Source organism: Pocillopora verrucosa, chromosome 2 (genome assembly GCF_036669915.1).
Source record: "Pocillopora verrucosa isolate sample1 chromosome 2, ASM3666991v2, whole genome shotgun sequence".
NCBI classification, from domain to species: domain Eukaryota; kingdom Metazoa; phylum Cnidaria; class Anthozoa; order Scleractinia; family Pocilloporidae; genus Pocillopora; species Pocillopora verrucosa.
Window position 1 is genome coordinate 12,209,826 of NC_089313.1, and position 22,329 is coordinate 12,232,154.

Sequence of the window (22,329 nt, forward strand, 5' to 3'; positions counted from 1 at the left end):
TCCTAAATACACTGTAAGTTTATTAAGTAACTTAACGCATCAAATTACAGTTAAACCATAAAACTTTGGGGAATTTGTATTGTTATTCTGGTTTGATATTCAAAATTGAAGAGGTAGCTATGTGTTGAATTAAAACTCTGTAAAAATCTACAAACGAACGAATAATGTTTTTCTAAGAGATTTATCACTACTCGGAGGGGAAAATATTAAATTTTTTGTGATTCAAGTCGTTGAAAATATTGTAGAATAAGAACAACAATTCGTATGGAACTGTAGCGGTGAAGCTGGTGACATTAAATGTTAGAGAATTTCGCATGTTATCGAATCGTGATACAGTTGAACGTTTGGAAATTATTATTTTTATTCTGGTTAAATTTCAGTAAGAAGCAAGAGATTACAAAGTATTTATTTAACAATTGGTTCATACGTCAGCGTGCGTTCATCGAGATATGAAGCACGCGGGAAGTTTGGAGAGCACGAAAGATGCGTAAGAGTTGCTAGAGGCGTAGCCGAGAGCAACTCTAGCTTCTTGAGTGCTCTCTAAACTTCCCAAGTGCTTCATATCTCGATGAACGCACAGCTGACGTACGAACCAATTGTTTTATAACATTTTCAACCCGATGGAAAATTTTTTTCTCGAGGGATATGTTTGCTGACGTCATGAGCGTGCACAAAAGGACTATGAAGCACGCTCGCGCAATTGAATTTGATCAGACAAATTTACTAGCTATGTTATAAAATCTCTTAGTAAATAGATATTGCAAATATATTCAACTATTTGTCCATAGACGTCTTGCCCAAACGCCGTCTTTTCAGTTGCCTTGATCGCCAAAATTTTTCAGAACTCCGAGAAATCTGGGCTCTGACGAATCACACCTTTTACAACCTGCGGTGCTTCTTGCCAGGATCTACTGCATTCAAAGCACCGTTCCCTTGCGTAAACAAATTACTCAAAAGATTCTATCCCAAAAGCAAGATTTTCCTCACTCCAGTCTCTCTGTCCTGTCAGCTTTCTCAGAAGCATGAGATTTGAACCAAAAATCTTTTCGCTCCAGCAGTTTGAAATGCCGGGTCATACTTTTCCCCAGAGACCGCAATGAAGACTGGGAAAACAAGCAAATGTGAGCACAAAAGAAACCGTGAATTATGCTCATAAATGAAATCTATCCCAATCAACAAAGAACTTATTCAATAAATTCTTTTTGCTCCTGCTTTTGCTGTTGTAATGTATACAAGACCTGAGAAATAAAATATTTATATTTTTCGTTCTAGTCGTTTCTCTCTTTTTTTTTCTACCAGATTTTCTCTCGATTCTTTGCACAAGGATGAAATAAGCAGAGCTTGATTTAACCTTAGAAAAAAAGTAAAATACTTCTGTAAACACTGACGACAATCGCGACTTTTGTTTGATATTGCGAAATTCTAAGATAAACCCTGGATCACGTCCTTCCCTCTGGAATATGTGAGAGTATGTCTTCTTCGTTTTCTTTTCATCGTCCTACATAATCATTGATTTGACTCTTCTTTGAGGAGAACAGAAATCATCAATGATCAGTGATAAATCAAACCAATTTCCATGGTAGATGCGGAAGGATTTCCGGTGGAGGTACTATTTCACCAAAGGATGACTTATGTCGTATATTATAGAATTCGAAGCTGGAATCAGAATGCAAAAACAAATAACTTGTTTGAAAAGCACGTGTAGCGATGTTCTTCTTCCAAACATAACTTAATTTCTTATCCAGACTAATAACTTCATGAAAGCGATTAAAAGGATGAAAGAAATTCAGAAGATACAAAGATTATTTCACCAAAACAACAGCGACCCCGCCAGGACTCGAACCTGGAATCTCCTGATTCGAAGTCAGATGCCTTATCCATTGGGCCACAGGGCCTTTCTTGAGACAGATTAGTGTCAAAGCAAAGAGGCAATTCTCCTGCAGGTGTACAGGAGGCTTAATCGCTCCGAAGAAATATTCAATTCACTTTCAGAACAATTCACCCATGTCGAAGAGGAAGACAAAACCATAATCCTATTTTAGCTCTCATTCAAATAGAAACCCTTAGAGGAAAATAAATGAAAATTGATAAACGTTTGAAAATAAACGGCACCGTTTTACCTCACTTCGCTACTAAGTGACATCTAATCTCACTAAATGCAAGCGTGACTACAACCTCGAGAAACTTCACCCCGGCAACCCGGAGTTGTGAGATTGTATGTAGGCCATTTTTCTACCACGGCTGGGCGGGTTACATCACCTATCTGGGGTCCCTCGCCTCCATGTTAACAGGCCCCAGCATAGGACAAAACACGTATTTCGTTTTCGCTTGTGAATTTGTTCCTTTCTACAAATATCAGCATTCTTTTCGTTTTATGCAAAGAGTAATTTCTGAGTTTCTGCTCAAACTAAATCAGTTACCCTATTTCCTCGAATAGGAGCCCGGGTGCTTATTTAATATTTCGGCTTAAATTTGAGGGGAGGTTATTTTTAACCGTTAGTCGTATTTAAAGTTAATCGTAAAACATTACCGTTAACACAGTTAGTCGTAAAAGCCATCACCCCTAAAGTCTTTTGGAGTTATTCAGTTGTTTTCGGTATTTTCATCTTCGTGATCGCTGGCACTCTGGACACGGAGTAAGCATTCTTTAAACAATGTACTAAATGTTCGCACATTTTCCTTTGGACGAAGGAAACCCGCTCAATGACATCAACTATTCTGCTGTGAAGGGTTCTATGTACATCGTTGTCCGCTGATATTTCCCGTGTTATCCATTATCGATTTCACATTATAAAAACGTTATAATGGCCAACTATGGTTGGCTTCAACAAAATTCTAGTGCCCAGACTTAATACTTCAAATCCGGCGTGATGCCACAATGTGACGGCATAAACACGTTACCATGCAACTAGTCATAAACAAATCGAAACTTTGTTTCGCACTAAGAGCTCAGTTCATGCTATAGCACCGTGAAAGAGAATGCATTTTTCTAGTTTATCGAATGCTTTGAATGAAGACATCAGTTACAAAATGAACAAAAACAACTCAGGTGACAAAGAGTCTGTGAGGAAATCCTGTTCTGCGAGAATATTTGATGAGGAAGTCAATGTCACAAATCGTTCTGCTGAGAATTATCATGAGCCTTTAGAGGCCTCACATGGGGCACGGATCATGGCTAATGAGGTGGGCGTTTCTCATCATTACACTTCTTTTTTCTTTCCTTAAAAAGTAGGTTTAGTTATTGTAAAAGTTACAATTTGTTATCCGAAGGGGCAAGGAAAAAGGAAGTTCAAGTGATTTTAAAGGCGAACGCGCAAAACTACCTGATTCAATATATAAGCTTTGAAAATAGGTCGTAATTAGTTCCGATTTGACTTGTAAAACGGTTCCCTCCAAAATTAGCTCAATTTTAAGTCCGTCCAACATTGGAGAAACATTCAACGCAACTAGAACTTTTCTGCATTAAAGGCGTTCAGGTAACTGAGTTTGAACATTTTTTTCTTCGTGGAGAGGTGAAAAAGCGCGCGCAAATGAAATTTTTAGATTATGACGCCACTCTTCGACATTCCACCATCTTCAAGCTGGATAAAAAAGTTGATAGTGCTTTGTATCCCAGCTTTTTTGCTCTCTTCTAATTTCATTAATTAAGAAATCAATATGTTGGCAAATTTTTTTTTCAGTCTGCGAGAGAAAAGGAACAACTAACACAGAAGATCATCTACCTTGAAACAGAGATTAACGGTTAGTTTTATGTGGTCACGCATGCATGAAAAGAAAAGTGCGCGCGGATTACAAGGAGTTACCGATGCTCCACTGATAATAAGTCGTTTACCCCCTCCCCCCTCCCTACTGCTTCTCGTTCCGTCATAAATAGTTCCGTTTTTTGTGTTTTCCCAGTTTACATTATCACTCAAACCTTGAATTTGTTCAATCCAATATTCTAAGTACTTAAAATATTCATTTGTTTTTTAACAGCTAAAGAGAAGGAGATCGCCTTTCTTAAACAAACTCTCTTTGGGACAGACAAAGACATTGCTGATCTCAAAGGAAAACTGTCCCAGCTAAAACAAACTGTGCAAAGAACTCAATCTGATTTTGTTAAGCAAATGGCATCAATAGACAAAAAGCTACAGGAGGCAAGGAAGAACATTGCCGAGCTCGAGGGGGGCTTTAATTTTACTATCCAGAAGAATAAAACGGAAGTAGAAGAGTCCCGGAGTAAACCACAAATATTTAATGGTGAGTATGTAAATTGGGATGGCGTCGCATCAACTGAGTGGTGACAACGCGGTTGATACGACTGCCTTGTTTTTTATGAACTCATTTTGTGTTCCAGGGAAGCGTTATGGGACGTAGTTGGAGAGGAAAGAGGGGTCTGCATCATCTTTTACTAAAAATAAATATTTTTATTTCATTAACTGTTCTTCCATGCACTTTTATTTTTATTTCTGCTACTTTTTTTTTTTTTTTTCTAAACTAGGCAAAGCTTACTTTGACCTTCAACAATCATGGTTTGACACTCCATCCAACAACGGTGGATGTTTCAAAGTTGAAAACTTTCCAGTTAGCGCAAAAGATCTTGAAACCATAAGGAATGTTAAATCCTCTTCAAGGGCCTTCACTGAGCAAGCTAAAGGTATGAAGAAGGAAACTTGTAAATTACCATTCCTTTACAGTGCACACCTGCGCGAAAGCAGTGTAGTCTTACGAGTCACAAAACAGTTAGATACTCAGAACTGATAGCATGTTCTTCCATATATCAGCTTTGATTTTTTAATCATCTTTCATCTAGGCAAAGATTATTTTGACCTTCAACCGTCATGGTTTGACACTTTATCAAAAAACGTTGGATGTCTTCAAGTTGAAAACGTTCCACTTAAGGCAAAAGATCTTGAAGCCAGGAAGAAAGGTATGTAGATGGAAACTTTAAAATACGATTCTACAAAGGTGATAGTCCACATCTGTGCGAAGTAGTGTCTTCTGAGCGTGAAGAACCTATTAAGCTAATTAGAATTGTCAATGTACCCTTCAGCTTTAGTACTTTTGCAATGTACTCGCCTGACTCAAATTCAGTGAGCAACTTCATGAGGTGTTACATCATACAAAAATAACACAGATTCCTCTGGTATTATGGTGAACTTATTTTCCAAGAAAGCTAAAGGGGTAAAAACGAACACATATCCCTGCTTCCAACTTTGTTCAAGCTCAGACTGTGATGATTTCTGCTGCATTCAAGACTCATGCCTTACCCACCCAGATCAATCATTTTTCAGAGGAGGTAGCTTTAATTGAAGAGTTAGCTTGTTCTTTTATCGAGTGCTCAAGGTCACGGTTTTTGCGGCGGTTTAGAAAAAGTGTTTCGCTGAAATTAATTCACTTTTGGTTCGGTAAGCTAAAATCTTAGGTATCTTTATGTGGAAACGAAATTCTCTACATTGCAATCAAAAAACAGAACTTAATTTATCTTTTATCTAGGCAAAGATTATTTTGACCTTCAACCGTCATGGTTTGACACTCTATCCCAAAACACTGGATGTCTTCAAGTTGAAAACGTTCCAGTTAAAGGAAAAGATCTTGAAGCCATGAAGAATGTTAAATCAAATTCAAAGGCCCCCACAGCTGAGCCAGCTAAAGGTATGAAGATGTAAAATTGTAAAATACCATTCTATATAAGTAATAGTCCACATCTATACAAAGTAGTGTATTCTGAAAGTAACAAACCCGTCTGGTATTAAGGTGAACTTCTTTTCCAAGATAGCTAGAGGCGTTACAAAACGAACACACATCCCTGCTTCCAACTTTGTTTAAGCTCAAACTATGACGATTTCTTCTGCATTAAAGACTAAGACTCGTGACTTATCCAGTCATATCAGCCCTTTTTCGGAGGAGGTAATTTAATTAAAAAGAGTCAGCTTGCTTCCTTGCTCAAGATCACGGTTTATGCGGCGGTTTAGAAAAGTGTCTCGCTCAATTTAACTCACTATGGTTTGGTAAGCTAAAAATCCCAGGTATCTTTATGCTTAAACGAAATTCTCAGCATTGCCATCATAACTAAAACAAAAATTGATTTATCTTTTATCTAGGCAAAGATTATTTTGACCTTCAACCATCATGGTTTGACACTCTATTGGGAAACGCTGGATGTCTTGAAGTTACAAACGTTCCAGTCAAAGCGAATGATCTTGAGGCCATGAAGAATGTCAGATCAAATTTAAAGGCCTGCACTGAGCTAGCTAAAGGTATGAATAAGAAAACTTGTGAAATACGATTGCACATATTTAGTTTTAGTGACGAACCAGTTAGACAATTAGAACTGTCAATGTACCTCTCAGCTTTGGTACTTCCTCGCCCATTCTTTTTTTAACTGTCTGGGGAGTCCATATTCTTACCATCACCCATTAGATCCTGTTTTGGCAAGCACTGTTTCCAATGGGAAAAAAATAGTAACCTGTAAAATGCCTGTTATAAGCTCCCTGAGTTCAAACATTGTCGTAAGACCTCGTAAGGTGTTGGCCAGTAAGACAATATACGGAAGTAGGTGTAGTGCTGTTCAGTAAATCAAATGCCAAAAATAAACCTGTCAATAATTAGCATTGTGTTAACTGTAGTACTACCTTTTCTTTCGTTTGACTTAAAATCGTAACATTCACTCGGATTCTCTTTTTTATTCAACAGATCATCGTCAATGTGGGCGACACAGTCTTTTATCTTTTTAATTGTTCAATAACTTCAAAGCTGGGCGTCGTTTGTTACTTTGAGTTCGTTATATTTCATTGTCTTTTGAAAACTTTTGTAAGAAAATAAATCAAACAACTATGTGTAAAGGTATAAAGATTTCAATTTTCAGAACATCATTTCTTAAAGCTTTTGTAAATATGTATGTAGCATTGTCATATTTGATAATTATTTGGTGAGTGCTAACCAAATTTGTCAAAGTTGTTTGTCTCGTTTTTATTCAAATAAACATGAGATGCAAATGAGGTGAATAGTTTCGAAGATAATATCAATTTGAAAAAGTATGCCGGGATATGTTTGCATTATGATAGGTACCGGCAAACTGTTGGGCAAACTTCTTGCTGATGGAGATAATCTCAGCTAGATAATCTCAGCTATGTGATTGAAGCGACTGAAAACAAAAAGAATACAGAGCACGCTGAATATCAACACTTTTTCCTCCAATTAGACACTGAAATGAGAGCATAACTTAGCATGACTATTGCTAGCTAGAGCCTTACCTTGCATGAAGTGGTTTGGTCCTCTGAGTTCGGCAATTTTTACTCCAATAACAATCAGCACGTCTATACACTGTCGCTGTGGTGAGGAAGGACATGCGCACAAAGGGTTACCTTTAGGGTTGACATAATGTCCTCGTCTGTAATCAAATCGATATCAAATTCTAGAACGTAATTGGTTTTCAGCACCAACTGGATAGCTAGCGTATCATGATTGTACTTCGACGATGTATCAAAGCAATAGTATTTACCTTTAAAGTTGGGTGTCGAAAGTAATTCGACATCGCTTTGTGATTGGTCCTGAGAACTGTCACCATTCTCTCGACCAATCAGACGCAAAACTAAAACCAATCACGAAATGGTCGTCCGCGTTTTCCCCGCCCTTCAGGCCGTTTGATTGCTTTTATTTTAAGTTTTCATTGGCTCTTAAAGGTTTTCTCCTTTCGTCTGATTGGCCGCCTGGATAACTTTGGTTTTGGTTTCACGACTTTCCATTGCAAAGCGCTCTAAATAGCATGTTATGTGACAGTGACTATGTTTTCACTTATGAATACGTTTAACCAATGGGTATCTTGTGTCTGTAATTTTGTCCTAGTTTTGTTAAGTTGGTGACCGAAATTTGAGTCTACCAATCCTGCCAGCATGTAATCATTAAAGTGATGAAAAAAATCAGAATCTTGAAATACTTGCCAGGTAGCTGATCCCTTGGCATATCACGACGAAACTAATACGCTAGCTCCTTGCAATTCAGCAATGCACATCAGTAACAAAGCACACTTTCCGAGCTGATATCATGGCTTGCTGCATCTACGGGAGAAAATAACCAGGAATGCTTTAGTTTTCACTTGTGTTGAGGTTTAATTTAAGTTGACTTCTTATTACTTGGGAAAACAAGCAAATGTGACAAGCATCATAACTCAACTGGGAGTGGTTGCATTTTACTAAAGGATGACCTATATCAGAGAAGCCGGAGAATATTCGATAAACATTCAATACTTTTTGATAGCAAATGCAGTAATGCTACGGTAGCAAACATAACTACGCCCTATATGTGGTATCTGGCCTCATAACTTGGTGAAAGGTGACTTAAAAAAATAAAAAAATAATCCATTGGATACAAAGTTTGTTTACTCAAATAGCAGCGACCCCGCCAGGATTTGAACCTGGAATCTCCAGATTCGTAGTCAGATGCCTTATCCGTTGGGCCAGGGGGCCTTTCTTAGACGTGGTCAAAGCGTGGAAAAGGCGTGAATTACACTCAAAAATGAAAAAATGAAATCTATTCCAAACAACTCATTCATTAAACTCTTATTCCTTATGCTTCCGCTGTTGAAGTTGTTTGTAAACAGGGCCTGAGAAATAAAATATTTATACTTGTCGTCCTGGTTGTTTCTCTTTCTTTTTCTACCAGATTTTCTCTTCAGTTTAATGTTGCAAAATTCTAAGATAAACCTGGATGTCTTTCCCGATGGAATATGTGAGAATATATGTCTCCTTCATTTTCCTTTCATCATCCTCCATGATCACAGTGGTAGTATCTTAAACCAGTTTCCATGGTAGATGTGGGAAGATTTCCGTTGGGGGTTGTATTTCACCAAAGGATGACGTATATCGTATATTAGAGAGGCCGGAGCCTATCAGAATGAGAAAATATATAATTTGTTTGAAAAGCACGTGTAATAATGCTCCGCTACCAAATATGACTTGATTTCTAATCTAGGTCTCCACAATGCTCTGGAAACTTTTAACAAGTACGAGTGGTTTTAATGCCATTTAAATACTGTACATAAAGGTTATGTGATGTGCGATTTTTTTCTCTTAATGGTTAGTTTGTCATAAAGTTCAAATGGGGAGCTTACGGACTTCGAACTTTAAACGTTTTGATCGCAAAGACACAAGCTCTGACATGTTTGGTGCTAGTAAACAATTTCTCTGAATTTCTGTTCTCGTCAACAAATTTATATCACTACAAAGAAGTATCTGTATTTTGCATTGCATTCATCGTCTACTTACACATCAATTTGCGCTCCCGATGTATGACCTTGTGTCATCAACGTGCAGCCCCCACCCTCACCCCCTAAGGGCGTGAAATTGTGCCTAATACAGGCGCCAATGCGACTAAATTTTTCACTTTAGCAACCAAATCCTGAAGATTAGTCGCCAAATTGGCGCCGCCGGATTAGATTGTTTCATCATAACCCTGCCAAGAGATATATTGAATTAAAAAGATTTGCAAAGATACAGATAAATCCGCGGCAAACTTCCTCGTTAATTTTGTTTCCAGTGGCAGCACATGCACCTCGATCGATAACTAGACACCATCTTGAATTTAGATGAGCTTGAACGTTGTATTTCATCCATCCTAGTGTCCACTTTGTAGCACGTTAAAGATCCTTTCCCTAACTTAGGGCCTGTATACATGGAGGTGGGGAATCCCAGGTAGGTGAGGTAACCCGCCTGTCCATACAATTTCTTATTTTATTTTGATCACGTTTACATGATAGGTGGGGTGACCCGCCTAGGCGGGTTGCCCGGTTTGTCAGGTAGGGTAAACCTGTCAGCCGGGGTGACAATTTGCCATGTAAACGTGTCAAGGTGGGGTAACCCGCCTAGCCGGGGTCGCATTCATGGTAAAAAGCTCAAAAGCGAAACATGTATGTTTTAAAACTTTGTATATTTCCTAGCTGTCTCATGACAGAAATCACCAGAAACCGCAACGGACACACAAAGAGTGTAAAATGTTCACATTTCGCAATATTTAACGTTGTAAATCGACCATAATTGGTTTCCCAAACTATTCTGTATAACGTATTAAGTCAAGGGTTTCTCGCAAAACCAAACACCGCGTAACACAACTCGTGACGCTTTCATAAATAAATACATGTGTCCGAGAATCAATCTTTCGTCTTTTTCGAGATGTGAGCTTGGGACGCCTCTACTCAAACTCCTTAATTGCAAGCGCAACAACAACCTCAAGAAACCTCACCCCAGCACCCCGGGGTTGTAAGATTGCATGTAAACGCGTTTTATTTTTCGACCACGGCTAGGCGGGTTACCTCACCTACCTGGGGTCCCCTACCTCCATGTGAACAGGCCCTTAATTTTGGAGGGTCTATCTAAAAAGCTGACAGCGTAACAAAAGGTTTTGTTTGTCTTTGAAAAAGGCGATCAACTTTTTTTTGAATTGGCTACCACTTTGAAGAATTTAGGAGCCAAGTGGCTATCTGAAAAAAATTAATTTCACGCCCTGCAGTTAGGAGTGAAACGCCGAAGAAGGTGTCGATTAAAAAATGAATTTATGTTTTAGTTAGAATTTTGCAAAAGACTGGATGTGTTTACCGTCCCTTACCGCATTGAGTTTCAAATGGAAACTGAAATCATTTGCCACATCGGTTCTGTTCTCAGACCATGCAAACTTTGGTTATTTCACGTTGTGGTCATACAGAGGACGGCTTAGAAATGTACAAAGTTCTAAAATGCACGCGCTAAGCTATTGTTTTGCCCGTTTAATTTTTTGTATTGCCACGTCCTCGTAGCCCTCTTAGTTTGCTTGAGGTTCCTAAATACACTGTAAGTTTATTAGGTAACTTAACGTATCAATCAACAGTTAAACTATAAAACTTTTGGGAATTTGTATTGTTATTCAGGTTTGATTTTTTTTTAAATTGAAGAGGTAGCTATGTGTTAAATCAAAACTCCGTAAAAATCTACAAACGAACGGAAAATATTTTTTCAAAGAGATTTATCACTACTCGGAGGGAAAATTTTGAATTTTTTGTGACTCAGGTCGTTGAAAATATTGTACAATAAGAACAACAACTCGTATGAAACTGTGGCGGTGAAGCTGATGATACATATATTGGAGACATTATGTATTGGAGAATTTCGCATGTTATCGTATCGTGATACAGTTTAGATATTGAACGTTTGGAAATTATTATTTTTACTCCGGTTCAATTTCAGTAAGAAGCAAGAGATTACAAACTATTTATAATCTCTTGGTAAATAGATATTGCAAATATATTCAACTATTTGTCCATAGACGTCTTGCCCAAACGCCATCTTTTCCAGGACGAGAAGCGATTTAACCCTGTACCCAAAAATTATCGCCAAGAAATTGCACCGATAGCTCACGGGTACCTTTGTCAGTTGCCTTGATCGCCAAAATTTTCCAGAACTCCGAGTGATCCGAGCTCTGGTGAATCACACCTTTTACAACCTGAGGTGCTTCTTGCCAGGATCTACTGCATTCAATGCAACGTTCCCTTGCGTAAACAAATAACTCAAAAGATTCTATTCCAAATGCAAGATTTTCATCACTCCAGCCTCTCCGTCCTGTCAGCTCTCTCAGAAACATGAGATTTGAACCAAAAATCTTAAGAGCGCTTGTCTATCGTACTTATTAGGGGTGTTTTTCTTTCCAATAAAATTGCAAGAAATACCCTAATAGCATGAAAGAGAACCTTTTGTACATTTTTACAACACCATGCTACAAAACGCAGTGGTGGGAATGTGTGGCTTATGTGAGGCTGGGGGTGCTCCGTGGCCAATAGGTGGGGCTTGCATAAGGAATTGGTACTGTTAACCACTGTTAACAGACCCAATTACCGTTTGAAACCTTAAACCACAGAGGGGCCGACATATGTGCGCTCGGCACAAAATAAGGTCGACCTCATCTTCAGGACCGATAAATTTGAAAGCCGACTCGTGACTTGCGATATTCTTGGTGCATGAAAGTAAAGGAACAATTTCCGTTTCACGCATTCGATCTCTAGTGTTGTAACCACAAACTCCGCCAATAAGCGACTTGAACGAACAACAACCTTCCATTTTTTATGTAACAAAGTTGACAGTGTAAGTTCGTGTATATGTGAAAAACAGTCCGAAACCCCGCCTCTCAGCGAGCAATGGGCTTCGTGTAATTACCATAAACCAGGTTTTGTTTACTTAGGCTTACTATTTTTAGCAGGTGCCAAATTTAGCTTTTCAACGAGTATTAGCCAAAGGCTCGATCTCTGCAACTTACATGTAAGAGATTTCGATGTTCACAACAACAAAAAAGCTTAGCAGTAGTGACGTCTTTTTACTTTCCCCTTCCCCTACCCCCTAAAAAATAACTTTCCATTGTATGATTTGCATTGCGTGACGACTCTCCGTATACAAAACTACGTTGACTGCAACATATGTGAAGTGCTACTAAGCATCGATCAGATCTACTGCACCACAAACCGAATAACACTCACAGTCAACTGAATCGCTGGATAAGATGCCACAGTGCAGAAAGATGTCAAACGTTTTATAACGAAGGTTGGTGACAGTTTGCAGATTGACAGGCAGTTTCATCGGACGTTATAAATACGACGAGCGACAAGATAACCACAGTAAAATGGTCTTTGGATCTTTCTTCTAAGGCAAATGAGGTTATAGCATTTGGAAATGTGTACCCATGTGCATTTTCCGGCGTCATATGGGTTGAATTATATTAAAGTATGTGTGTGACTCGCGACTGGAATGTTGACTGCGAAAGTTCAAATGACTGCATTTTAACGGACTTTGAAAAGCTTTCGTATCGCTCTCAATCATTTGCCCAAAGAAATTTTTACAGTAATATTTAGAACATCTTTTCATTATTATATCGCCCAAAGCTTAATCCATTTGAAGGTTTAGCACATGCTGAAAATTAACTTTGCTCACAAAGTACTTTTACTGAAGAGAAATGTATGCTTTCGGAATTAAATTATTTTACACGCAAAGAGGAACGCAGTGTATACAAAAATCGTTTTGTGAGGTCTTATGAGGTTGAAAAAGAAGATTTGAGAGTTAAAAAGACGAGATTGTGATTCATTTTTGAATGCGAAGCCCTCAAGCTTGTGCAATAATTTGCTTCTAAAAATGTCGATTTTAACGGAATTTTGTTATTTGTATTTTTCTCTGAAATAAAAAGATATTTTGCCAAAAAAAGTATCCAGTGATTTTAGTTGTAGCCTAGCCTATCTAACATTAAAATAAGAAAGAAATCTAATTTTCCACCCTTGCCGCGATATGTTTGATTTTAACAGAGAAGCGCTCTTAAATACTCTCTTCAAAGGCAAGATTTTTCTTCAAAGTTTCTGTAATGCTTCGATTCCACCTTACATTTTTCTGTTACAAAAAGGTTTTTTTTTATGGAGCGAAAGGCTTTGGTGAAATATGTATTGTCTCCTTTCATGTCTGTAGTATCACGACAGGTTGTTGAAAACTGCTCGCTAATCTTATCTATAAAATTCTCTCCTCAAATTTAAGGTAAGAGTTATTTTCCCCAAGTTTCTAAGATTCACCGATGACACTCGTTTCCTCTACAAGGAAAAGTTAAAGTTTGTTTCATTTTTTTTTTTATCAACCGCAGGCGAGAAACCATGATAAAGTAATTTTGAAGGTAGCGTCACAACAACCGCTAAGAAAATCATATCTGAGGGTTCTGTTTTTGGCACCAAAAAAGACACTCATCTTTCTTAAGTGTGTCGATCTTCAAAGATACTCGGAAACAAACAATTAGTAAAATGGGGTCAAAATTGGGTAAAGCTCGGTTTTCGATTGTTACACTCATTCACTTTTATATTCAGATGACATAGTTGCATCGCCTCCGTTGGAGCAAGTGGCTGAAAAAAAAGTAAAACTCGCATATTGAGTTTCTGAAACAAAAGTCATTGATGTGGACTTTTTTTTTGTGCGTGCACATGAATATTTCACCATTGCTTTGAGGCGTGGATATCCTGGCAGCTTGAATTTTTTGGCCACGTTTTGGTAAGTTTCGGAAGAGAGTGTAGTTCTCGTTTGTAAAGCGTGAAACTCTAGAAACCTTCTTTGGAAGCACGAAGAGTTTCTTTGAGAGACAACAGAGGAGAAAAAAAAAGGCACATCCCGTACCAAAAGTCGATTGAATCTCTCTTTTTCCATATTTCTAACTTCAATCCTTAAAAGCATCTCTGACTAAACTTTAATTTTACTCAGACGTTTTTCGAAATTTCCTAACCGTAATATTTCACTCTCATGTGAAGGTGAAAGTTCAACAAAATCTACAGCGAGTACAACGAATTCCATGAAAGGGAAAAAAAAAACAGATAGAAAAGTCACGCTTCCTTCATAACCACTGATAGTACTGCGACATGCCAATGCCCGCAAGGAGATGTAATGTAGTACGACCAACTTCTGAGGGTTGGCTTTAGAACACTCGCTGACCGAGACTTATCTTCTGGTTTTTCTTTTTCATTCGGTAATCCGATCAACTAATTGTTGCCTTAGTATCTTGTGTACCTTAAGGATTCTCTTTCCTTCACTTGTTGCGTTAATCATTTGCCCAGTTTTGCTATTTTCTGTTATTGGTTTGTTATCTTAGAACCTTTCATTCGATAAATAAGTTAATTTCTCGTGAGCTTTTAGGATTATCTTCTAATTTATTGTTAGGTTAGTGTCTTGCCCACTTTCAGGATTCTCTTTAATTCAAGTTACTTTATTGTCATGCGCATTTCAGCATTGTCTTCGATTGGATTGCTACTTTAGTATCTTTCACACTTTTATGCTGCTTTTATTATCGATTGCTGTATTGTTATCACGGGCACTTTAAGTTAAGAATTTGTTCATGTTTAGCGTGCCTACATCGATTTATGGATGTACGCGGGAAGTTTGGAGGGCACGAAAAATGCGTAAGAGTAGCTCGAGGCGCAGCCGAGAGCCACTCTAGGTTTTTGAGTGCTCTCCAAACTTCCCAAGTGCACCCATAACTCGATATACGTACAGCTAAAAGCATGAGCAAATTCTTTTATAACAGAGCGACAAAATTCAAAATTCTCACAGCGCACAAAAAAAGTAAACAAACGTCCCCATTGGCTGGTCAAAAACACGCCACATTTTATTCTTTGGTTTGAGGGAGAACATTTGATCCAGTTAACCGATAACTGTGAATGAAAATTTGCGAAACGTGCAAATTGCGAGTTTTTTTTCGGCTTTATTTTTGTTGCTTGTTGCATCAGGACCTAAAAGGTCAATGCCGATAGAAAAATTGGGCAATTCTTCGCTGGTTTCTTCCATATTTCAAAGAGAAGGAAAACTGCACTGCAGCTTAACAGGACGGAAAGCTAGGTAAAAAATTGATCACGTCAACTTATTTACGCACGCCCGTGCGTAGATAATTAATATTTTGTTTATAGCGGCTTAACAGGACTTATATAGGGCAAGCACGCGCGTTATTTTATAATTTCTCTTTCTCTCAATTGTTTGGTTGGTATCTCGCAGACTAAAAGCGTTTCGTTCAATCGATTACTACCCTGGTATCCCGGACACTTTTAGGATTCTCTTTTTTTCGGATTGTTACGTTAGTACCATAACCGCTTTTAGAATTCCATTTTGTAGATTATTACGTGAGTACTTCGAGCACTTAAAGAATTCTCTTTCGTTAGATTATTGCGTGAGTACCTCGCGCACTTTAAGAATTCTCCTTCGTTGGACTGTTACGTTAGTATCTCGCTCACCTTAAGAATTCTCTTTTATTGCATTTTGTCACAGCACCTCGTGCACTTTTAGGATTTTCTTTCATTTAATTTTAACGTTAATATCTTACACACTTTTAGGATTTTCTTTCATCGGATTGTTACGTTAGTATCTCGCGCTCTTTAAAGATTCTTTATCATTTGATTGTTGCATTTGTATCTTGTGCCGTTTAAGGATTCCCTTTCATTCACTACTGCTTCGTGCCCTTTTGCGCTTTTGATTGTTTGGTTCGTGTTTTGCCCACTTTCGGGATATTCCTTCATTGGAAAGTTACGTTAGTGTCTCGCGCATTTTTAGGATTTTCTTAGATTGGATTATGTTAGTAGCTAATTTTTTAGCTTCTATCTCTGTTTTCTCTTTAAGTTTCTCTTTCAGTTGATTGTTACTTCGGTATCTCAGGCAGTTTTAGGATGTTCTTTGATTGCACTGTTACGACAGCATCTCCGCGCATTACCTATCTCGTAACTGTCTCGCGCAGTCTTAGGACCGCCTTACATTCGATTGTTACGTTAGTCTCTCCTTTAGCTTAGTATACTGGTGTTTCAATCCATTGTTTCGTTAGTATCTAGTGCCGTTCTATTTCTAGTCTTTTGTGCCCTCTTAGGATTTTAATCAAAGATCACAGGTAAGAGACTCGTTGATTCTGATGTTTAAAATGACAATGATTTAATTTCCTACACAGCAGGAAACGAATGACATGACCAAGACAACCTCTTTTTTACGCTGTCATCGTTCTAGAAATTAAGTAGGGGAAAAGATCTTTAACGTGCTACAAAATGGACACTAGGATGGATGATATGCAACGTTTAAGCTCGCCTAAATCAAAGATGGCGTCTAGTTATCGATCGAGATGCATGTGCTGCATTTTGGAAACAAACCTAACGAGGAAGTTTGCCGCGGATTTGTCTTTGCAAATCTTTTTAATTCACTAGATCTCTTGGTAAGGTTATGATGAAACATTCTAGTCGCCAATTTGGCGACTAATTCTCAGGATTTGGTCGCCAAAGTGAAAAATTTAGTCGCATTGGCGCCTGTATTGGGCGCAATTTCACGTCATGATTATGCGATTTTTTGTTAAGGACAATTGACAAAACAGAATTTACGTGAAGACGGTTCTTATCTTATCTTATCTTATCGACGGAAAGCAGTTTTCACATCTTAAAAAGAAAAGCAACTTACGCTTCCACGTCCTCGAACAATCCAAGTTTACCCGGAAATATTTCAGACATGAGTACAATTACATATTCCAGGCCCGCCTTGCTTAATCGTTCTTCTAACTTCTGCGGATAAAATTAAAAGATGAAAGGATTCATGAAATCTGTTTTATGAGCTCTTTGGAAAAGATGATAACATGAATAATAACCGTCACGAGCAAAATATCCCTGAACTAGGGGTGTCTCCTCAATGACGGCATCGAATACAAGGGTTTTAATCAAAGTTTGTGTCCCTCAAGTAGAGAAAACGTTTAAATAAGGATGCCCAAAAAATAGAGATTCCTCTGCATAGACGAAAATATTCCACACATTACATCGTAAGAAAACTGGAGTATTTAAATTTAAATTTGCAGCCTTCCCCAGTTAATTGCATCAGAAAAACTTATATTTAGATGTGAGAATGATAATACCAAAAACATATTATGTGTTATGCTAGATGTCCAATCACTACGTTGGAAAATATAATCAAAACCCGATGGGAACTAAAATTAAAAGGTACAGTGAGAGCAACATTATTGACCGAGTCACGATTGGTATTTGCCTTGCACTTGATTGGTTGAGAGGGTAGCTTGGATTGTTCACGTCAGTCAACCCATGACATGGCGAACTGATTGCCGATTACTTTCAACACACAACTAAAGGTCTAATTTTGAATCACACAAAATAGAACTCCGTTCAAAAAGTATATTTACTCATAAAATGTTCACATTTTAGCTGTATGCAATACCTCTAGCACCTTTGGACTTCCTTGCCTTCCTAATGTACTCAGAATGAATCCAAAATTCTTAGCTCTTGATGCTGTAGTTATGGCGTCTTTCCTCGCTTGAAACATGGCATCAATATCGTAATATTCCCTGGAAAACACTTTGCTATAGGGATCGTATCTGCGATGAAAGCGGAAGTGCAGTAGAATTTTAGTTCAAAGTTGTGTGTCTCAAAGGCCCAGAGAGGTATACAATATCTAACAATCCAAAGCGTACAAGGCGGTAGGGGGTCTGCTTTAGTGAGGGCATAGGGAAAACACTGGAAAAGACGGGAATCGCACTCTGTCCACACAGACAGTATGCCTTTACTAGAGACAAACAATTTTTTAATCGAAAAAGTGATGAATTTTTATTCACAGAATTACACGAAAGAGGTCTGAAAAAATCAGGCTTCAATGATGGCTCAATCTGCTGCCTCTCTAGCTGTTGAGCACTGCAACCAATTGAAATAATATGAAGCTACATGTTATGCAAGGCAAGGCTATTTGGTACACGTAAAGAAATCTGCCTTTTGAGGTTCTCTACGTGTACATGTATGCTGGTGTAGATGGGTTAGCAATCATGACAGCCTCTAGATGGAGCCTTCCATCACCTAAGTAACTAAAAAAAAAGTTTAAGTTTAAAGATCATTCCAGTGAAAAAATTGAAACAAGTACCTGCTGTGGTCGGTGGCATGTGCCTAAATGATAGCTGCTGCTTATAATCAAAATGGTAACTACAGTGACAAAACAAACATTTAACTAGGAATAATTGCAATAATAACACATTAATCAAAAACATAACACCCACTTATCTGTTTCCCAATTTAGTTTTTGATAACACTTTTACTCAATTTCCACCCAATTAAATGATTAACCCTTTCACTCCTATGAGTGACCAAGATAGAATTTCTCCTTACAATATCAATACAATATCAAGCAGACAAGTGATGAACTAAAGGAAAATATCAATTAGGGTAGTTGTAGTTCATCCAGCACCAAATTCTCCACACTAACATCAAAAGAAATGGTAGACAGTAAGGAGAATTACTAATGAGATCTTGGGAATGAAAGGGTTAATTGATTTTAAGTTAGTCCTCAGAACAAACATGATTATTTTAGCCAAAGTGGGCACCATTGTTGCTAGGCAACATCACTAAACAATAAATATGCCATGGACACAGCATGAAGAATGCCAAACAATTCTTCCAGAAATAAGACAAAGGCTCAATGGGAGTTTTCCTGACAAAACAACGGACATGGTGAAAACACAAACAAACTGCCTAATTTTCATCCTAACTACAGTGATCCTTGGCTCAGAATATTGTTTTATTTATAAGCAAATAGCTTCAGACCTAATGGTGCAAATTTTTAATGAAACTAAACCACTACAGTACTTACAACTAGATATATCTACCTGATAATCTTTACACAGGTCACTGTGTTGCATTCTCTCTCCCCTCTCTCTAGCTTGGAGAGAAATGGGTACCAGTGAGTTGTCATGGAAACTTGACAAAATGCCTGATAGAGAACCATGTGAGATGCTCCTCCCATCCAGAAGAAGCAGTCAGTCATCCGACTGCCAACTGACTGTCAACCAATATATTGGTTAAGTATCGACCAACTCTCTACCAATAAATTCAGTCGAGAGTACTGTACCTACAATAAACATGATCCCGATACTGTCCTATCAGTGTAATCATTTAATACATACTTGAAGTGTTGTCACAAACTGGATTGTGCTCAAAAGTGCAAGTGACTTTCCAGCTTCAAAATTGTGTCTGACTGTATTGACAAAATGTGTGGCATCCAGCTTTATGTCCACAAATACATATAACATCTTGATTTAGTTGAGTCAATAGGAACTATAGAACAATGAACAAATAATGAACCTTTTCACATTCTCTTACCTACAGTACTGCATATATGGTTACTTATTGTTTAGGGTCTTTCAATTTTGCATCAATAGAAGAGACCAAAAGTTGCAAATATAGTGAGTCAAATTTCATGAGGGATATCTTGTACCAAAACAACTTAGTCTAATAAAGTGTCATTTTCAGTCTTCATAACCATATTTGATAAAAAGAAAGTGCTAACTTGCAACCAACTATCTTCATGGTCATTCGTAGTTAAGTAATAAAGCTTTATTTGAACTTGCTTATTGTTTAGCACACCAGTGCTAGTTTGAGTGAATATATACATAAATAAGTCACAATTAAAAAAAAGAAAAAAAAAGAAGAAAAAATTGATTCATCAGTTCATGGTTTTATTATGAATCAACATAATGACCAGCTCCCAGTTGGTTTGTTAGCTCATTAATGGTAGACCACTGCATTGGTATCGCAGAGGTCATGGGTTCAAATCCAGCACAAGCTTGAATTTTTTAATACATTCATAGCCACTGATTGCAACACTATTGTTTGCATCAAAATACCATGCTACTGACATTGAACTGTTGTGTTGCTCAAGCATCAAAGTTATAAAGCAAGGATTCCTCAAAAAAAAAAATCATTCAAAACTTAGACATATCTACCAGCAGAGAACAGAAAGCAAGGGCAATAAAAACACAGGGCAACTTGAGAGAACTTAGTGAAGTATAAGGTGAGACAAAGGGGAAACAAAAGGTGAAACTGGAAGGTTAGAAGAAAAAGATCAAGGCTGAAAGGATTCAGTTGTGGTATAATATGAGTTTACATTATGATGAAGAAGATTAAGTGATGTCTATCAACATTTTTTTTCTCTTACTCAAGCAGCTGTAGCCATAGTGAACCATAAGATCACAACCAGTTCATCAACACAGCAAGCACCATACATGACATCCCCCATGATGACCGTATCACAATCTATGAATTTAACACAAAAGTCCCACTGAGTACAATGGCAGTCACCCAGTGACATCATTATTGGGCTTAGGATACATATTAAAGTACAACATGAACGTAAAAATTATATTGTGTGCACCTAAAGGAAAGGAATACCACAAAAAAAGGAAGAGAAAGGAAGAAAATGCGTTAAAAATGGGTTTGAGAGTGGGAACGATTACAATTCTGTTCCTTCTACGTAAACGTGTGCACGTGCATAGTGAATTACAAGCCGATATCAACAACATTGTACCTACGAGTTTTTCAGTCGTCTTTCCAGCATTAGACTTAGTTCCCACAAATCTCCTTCTTATGTTATTCTCGGCAGAAACTCGCGCACAACTCGCTTTGTCCTCTAACGCGCAGCCTTCCGATGCCTCGGCCATGTTTGGTAGGTAAACCATGTTTCACCGCATATGAGGGATTTAGGGCTGTGACTAAAAGCGGGACTGAGACGTGGGGACTGGGACTCGGGGACGTGGACTCTGGGACGTGGACTCTGGGACGTGGACTCTGGGACGTGGACTCTGGGACGTGGACTCTGTGACGTGGACTCTGTGACGTGGGACTCGGGGAAGTGGGACTCGGGGACGTGAACAAACCTGATTTTTGCGCTGAATTTGTAAAGTATAATTTTCGGTGGTCTCGAGAAAAGAGTAATATGCTGGAGAGCTTGTCTGTAGTAGCCGATGATTTCCAGCGTCCATGGTTCGGCTGGATTTGTTTGCTTGCCTGTTTGACCGTGAGAACTCTGGGTACAGAATAATTTCAACGCAGGGGGTTTTAAACATCGTGAGCAGCCATGGAGGACTTTCTTGGTAAGTAACTGTGTTTTCTTCATTAATATTTTTCAGCAAGGATAAGGCACGGATCGAGAAGAAAACACAGTTACTTACCAGGAAAGTCCTCCATAGCTGCCCACGGTGTTTTTTTTAACTGTTTCAAGACCCCTTGCGTTGAAACTATTCTATACCCAGAGTTCTCACAGTCAAATAGGCAAGCAAACATGTCCGGCCGAACCATGGACTACTACTAACAAGCTCTCCAGCATAATATACAGATTTAGCCAAGCCTAAAAGCGGAGCTCGCATTTTTTTCCCCGCACCTCTCAAGGGCACAACGCCTTGCCCTGGCCAGGACTAGAACCTGGGTCGTCCGACTCGGAGCCCAGTGCACTGAACACTGGACTACTGGACAAAGCCGTGGTGTTAGCGTGCCCGCGGTACAGTTGACCACTTTCACAAAACGAACGAACGAGGCTAAGCGAGAGTGAGTTTGTTTATTATATACGAACTGAGATTTTCTTGAAATTCAAAGTGATTTATCAAGTCGCTTTTACAAGTATCCACTTAAGTTTGAAAGCTAATTCTATGGAACTAACAAAAAAAGTGCCTTACAAGTTAAATCAAGGCTGGAAATGGTGAAATTAAATACTGAAATGAATTACCTAAGCTTACAGCATGACAGTTAGCAACGAATTAATTTTCGTAAGTATTCATTCAAAAATATCCTAAAGAAAAAGGAGGAAAAGCTTGACAAAAATAAGTACTTAGCTTTTCAACGAAGCTGACTCTTTCTATGTCAAAGGTGGACTCATGTAGTGTCTTCGTCGTCTGAAGAGTCAAATATGCATGTTATTCCTCTATAAGTTTGTTATTTATGTGCTTCTGTTGAAGACGAGGACGACTTGATGTTGAAATTTCTTCCGTAAAGCACAGCACCCTCGAATAGCCCTGCTGCTGTCGGCGTTTGAC

The 22,329-nt window shown here is 38.3% G+C and overlaps 1 protein-coding gene, 1 long non-coding RNA gene and 1 other non-coding gene across 7 annotated transcripts; 1 reads left to right on the forward strand and 2 right to left on the reverse strand.

Annotated features, from left to right (window-relative positions):
- Nucleotides 1–1,822: 1,822 nt before the first annotated feature.
- Trnar-ucg (transfer RNA arginine (anticodon UCG)) lies at nucleotides 1,823–1,895 on the reverse strand. The gene has a single exon. It is a non-coding gene; the product is annotated as a tRNA-Arg (tRNA).
- A 1,084-nt stretch (nucleotides 1,896–2,979) lies between these two features.
- Nucleotides 2,980–6,576, forward strand: LOC136279133 (uncharacterized). Its single transcript, XM_066162621.1, has 6 exons — nucleotides 2,980–3,183; nucleotides 3,681–3,741; nucleotides 3,976–4,239; nucleotides 4,481–4,636; nucleotides 5,476–5,644; nucleotides 6,377–6,576. Exons 1-6 carry the CDS (start codon nucleotides 2,980–2,982, stop codon nucleotides 6,555–6,557), a joined length of 1,035 nt encoding a protein of 344 aa, XP_066018718.1. The 3' UTR covers nucleotides 6,558–6,576.
- LOC136279134 (uncharacterized) lies at nucleotides 4,504–20,985 on the reverse strand. Of its 5 annotated transcripts, XR_010716743.1 has the most exons (9): nucleotides 20,833–20,985; nucleotides 20,460–20,557; nucleotides 19,132–19,373; nucleotides 17,700–18,451; nucleotides 16,938–17,038; nucleotides 8,685–8,866; nucleotides 7,923–8,039; nucleotides 7,236–7,372; nucleotides 6,457–7,126 (listed from the first exon to the last, which is right to left on the reverse strand). It is a non-coding gene; the product is annotated as an uncharacterized lncRNA (long non-coding RNA). The 5 variants fall into 5 exon arrangements; XR_010716742.1 differs by lacking the exons at nucleotides 19,132–19,373; nucleotides 20,460–20,557; nucleotides 20,833–20,985 and adding exons at nucleotides 4,505–4,630; nucleotides 6,326–6,420 and having other exon boundaries at nucleotides 7,051–7,126; nucleotides 17,700–19,120; XR_010716741.1 differs by lacking the exons at nucleotides 19,132–19,373; nucleotides 20,460–20,557; nucleotides 20,833–20,985 and adding an exon at nucleotides 4,504–6,420 and having other exon boundaries at nucleotides 7,051–7,126; nucleotides 17,700–19,120.
- Between the last annotated feature and the right edge of the window lie 1,344 nt (nucleotides 20,986–22,329).

Excerpts from the sequence above, each read along its gene's own strand:
- LOC136279133 (XM_066162621.1), top strand. The coding sequence starts at position 2,980 with ATGCATTTTTCTAGTTTATCGAATGCTTTGAATGAAGACATCAGTTAC. Across the intron at positions 3,184-3,680 it reads CACGGATCATGGCTAATGAG|TCTGCGAGAGAAAAGGAACA; the intron begins GTGGGCGTTTCT and ends TTTTTTTTTCAG. Across the intron at positions 4,240-4,480 it reads TAAACCACAAATATTTAATG|GCAAAGCTTACTTTGACCTT; the intron begins GTGAGTATGTAA and ends TTTCTAAACTAG.